Source organism: Pygoscelis adeliae, unplaced genomic scaffold (genome assembly GCF_000699105.1).
Source record: "Pygoscelis adeliae isolate BGI_AS28 unplaced genomic scaffold, ASM69910v1 Scaffold588, whole genome shotgun sequence".
Lineage (NCBI taxonomy): Eukaryota > Metazoa > Chordata > Aves > Sphenisciformes > Spheniscidae > Pygoscelis > Pygoscelis adeliae.
In genome coordinates this window covers 90,339-92,460 of record NW_008825322.1, presented here as the reverse complement: position 1 = coordinate 92,460, position 2,122 = coordinate 90,339, and the positions used below count along the sequence as shown (strand labels likewise).

The 2,122-nt window shown below is 57.1% G+C and overlaps 1 protein-coding gene across 1 annotated transcript; it reads left to right on the top strand.

Moving 5' to 3' along the window:
- The first annotated feature begins 54 nt into the window (after positions 1-54).
- Positions 55-1,099, top strand: PDRG1 (p53 and DNA-damage regulated 1). The gene is made up of 3 exons (XM_009330289.1): positions 55-194; positions 563-643; positions 971-1,099. The coding sequence occupies exons 1-3, from the start codon at positions 128-130 to the stop codon at positions 1,051-1,053; spliced, it is 231 nt and encodes a 76-aa protein (XP_009328564.1). The 5' UTR covers positions 55-127; the 3' UTR covers positions 1,054-1,099.
- Positions 1,100-2,122: the final 1,023 nt, after the last annotated feature.

Genomic DNA, 2,122 nt, shown 5'->3' with positions numbered 1-2,122 from the left:
CGGGCCCGCGCGGCTGCGTCCACCGTGAGCCCCGCTGCCCGAGGAACGGCTGCGTGGCCGGGGAGGAAAGCTTCCCTGACAAAGCCTCTTCCTCTTCCTCTTCCTCCTCTCCCCGCCAGGCAAGGCCATGGTCTGCTTCGGGAACATGTTCATCGAGCTCCCAAAGGCACAGACCAAGGAGATGCTGCAGAAGGGTAAGGCCCAAAAGTCTCCGCCTACGTATAGCCTGAACTGTAATAATAAGATTTTAGAAAAATAAACGGGATTCTGTCCAGCGCTGGGCTTCGACGTGCCCAAAACCTCCCGCCAGCAGCCACAGGCAGTTGCTGGCCGTCACCGTCACCCGGCTGTCCCGAGCGGTGCCCTGGGAAGCACGTTCGGGCACGAAGCAACCTGGGGCTCAGGCCGGGGGGCAGCGGAGGGCAGGGTGGGACCCCCAGGCTGCTGGGGAAGAGCCCTCTCCCCCCCCCGGGCCTGGGCTGCCACGCCGAGAGTCCTGCGGGAGGTTCAGCCTGCACCCCGGAGCCCGCAGTCCTCCTTACTCCTGTCCCGCTTGTCTCAGACCAGGAACACCTGGATGAGGAGATAAACAACCTCCGGAAAGAGCTGCGTGTGAAGGTCAACCGCCTCTTCGAAGCTCAAGGTAAACGTTCCCGTTCTGGAACCTTCTCAGTATCTGGGAGCAGACGTCACGCGTCGGGAGGATCCAGAAACTCCCGAGCTCTGTGTGTTCCTGCAGCCAATTTCCCGCTGGCTTTGCAGTGCCCCCCCTGCTCCAGCAGTATTGTACGGCTCCTGGTGCAGAGCTGTCGCCCACCAGCACGCTAAACCGGCTCCCACGTCACGCCGGGGTGACCCCGCATCAGCTTCCAGGGCTGGCCCTGCCCTCCCCGTGGCCCCTCTAGAGTTTCACGCGGACTGCTTCGCTTATGTTGTAGCAAAATCCTGATTTTTCTGTGTGTTCTCTTAGGTAAAGCTGAGCTGAAGGGATTTAACCTCAACCCCATGACCGCTGAGGAAATGAAGTTAATCAATCGCATCCTGGAGGGCTGAGGTGGCCGTGCCATCGTCACGGCGCGTGTTCGGGCTGTCACCCGTGGAGCTCTGGGGCGGTCCCCCGTGGAGCTCCCCCTGCAACAGCCGCAGCCTTGGGGGTTTGCAGGGCATGGGCGTGGCCGGAGCCCACCTTGGGTGAGGCCCCTGGCAGGCACTGGGAAGCCTTTGGCTCCTCGGCTGCGGGGCCGCCGTTTCCTCGGATCACGAACCCTTCCTGCTCCTGGCCGCAGCCCGGGTGGCGGAGCTGCGCCGAGGCACGGGCTGGGACGCAGCGCGGGGCAAATGCCCGTGGCCGGGGTGGAAGTGGGATTATTAAAACCGGAGCAGCGGGGCATTCCTAACTCCGTGTGTCTGTGTTCCTTGTTGGGTTTTTATGGGAGCGCTTCTGGAGTTTGGCTTCAGAGCTGGTTCATTGTCGTGTCGGGAACAGGAGTAGGAGGAATTGGGAATCCACAGCGTGCCCGAAGCACAGAAGAGGAGTTGTGCACGCCTGTGGTATTAAAACAAAGCCAAGCTATACATCTGAAGCACGTCAGGAATCTGTAAGATGTGTAGGGAGGGACAGGGGGAGGCAGCGTCCTTCTAGTCTCGCTGGGAAAACGTGTTCTACTGTTAAGGTGGAAGGCGAGAGACCACAGAAAGGAGGCTTTCAAAACTAGATGAAGGGGTAAAATGTATGTATATTTAAAAAAAGCCTGAGGAGGGCTGAGCAGGAAGGGTCACTGAGCCTGTCTTGTAGGAAAGGACAATCGATTTAACCAGTAATGGTTTCTTCAAAGGTTTTAACGTTTATTGTCTTCTACACTACCCTCCTTAGTCTGAACTTGCTACCCCAGCACAACTCGGTTAAGACCATAAGAAGTTTTAAAAAAAAGTGGTAAGGGACGACAATGAGTTTGATTTTTTTCTTGTGTACACGAAAGCGTCTGGGTCCTGCCAAGCCCTTTCTTTTTTTGAACTTCTGTAAAGATACTTCTGGATAGAATTTAAAAATGTTGAACACGGCAGTTGTCCTTGTTTCTCTGGCTCTCGAGGTAGTTCAACCGTTCTGTCAAACCTCGCACGC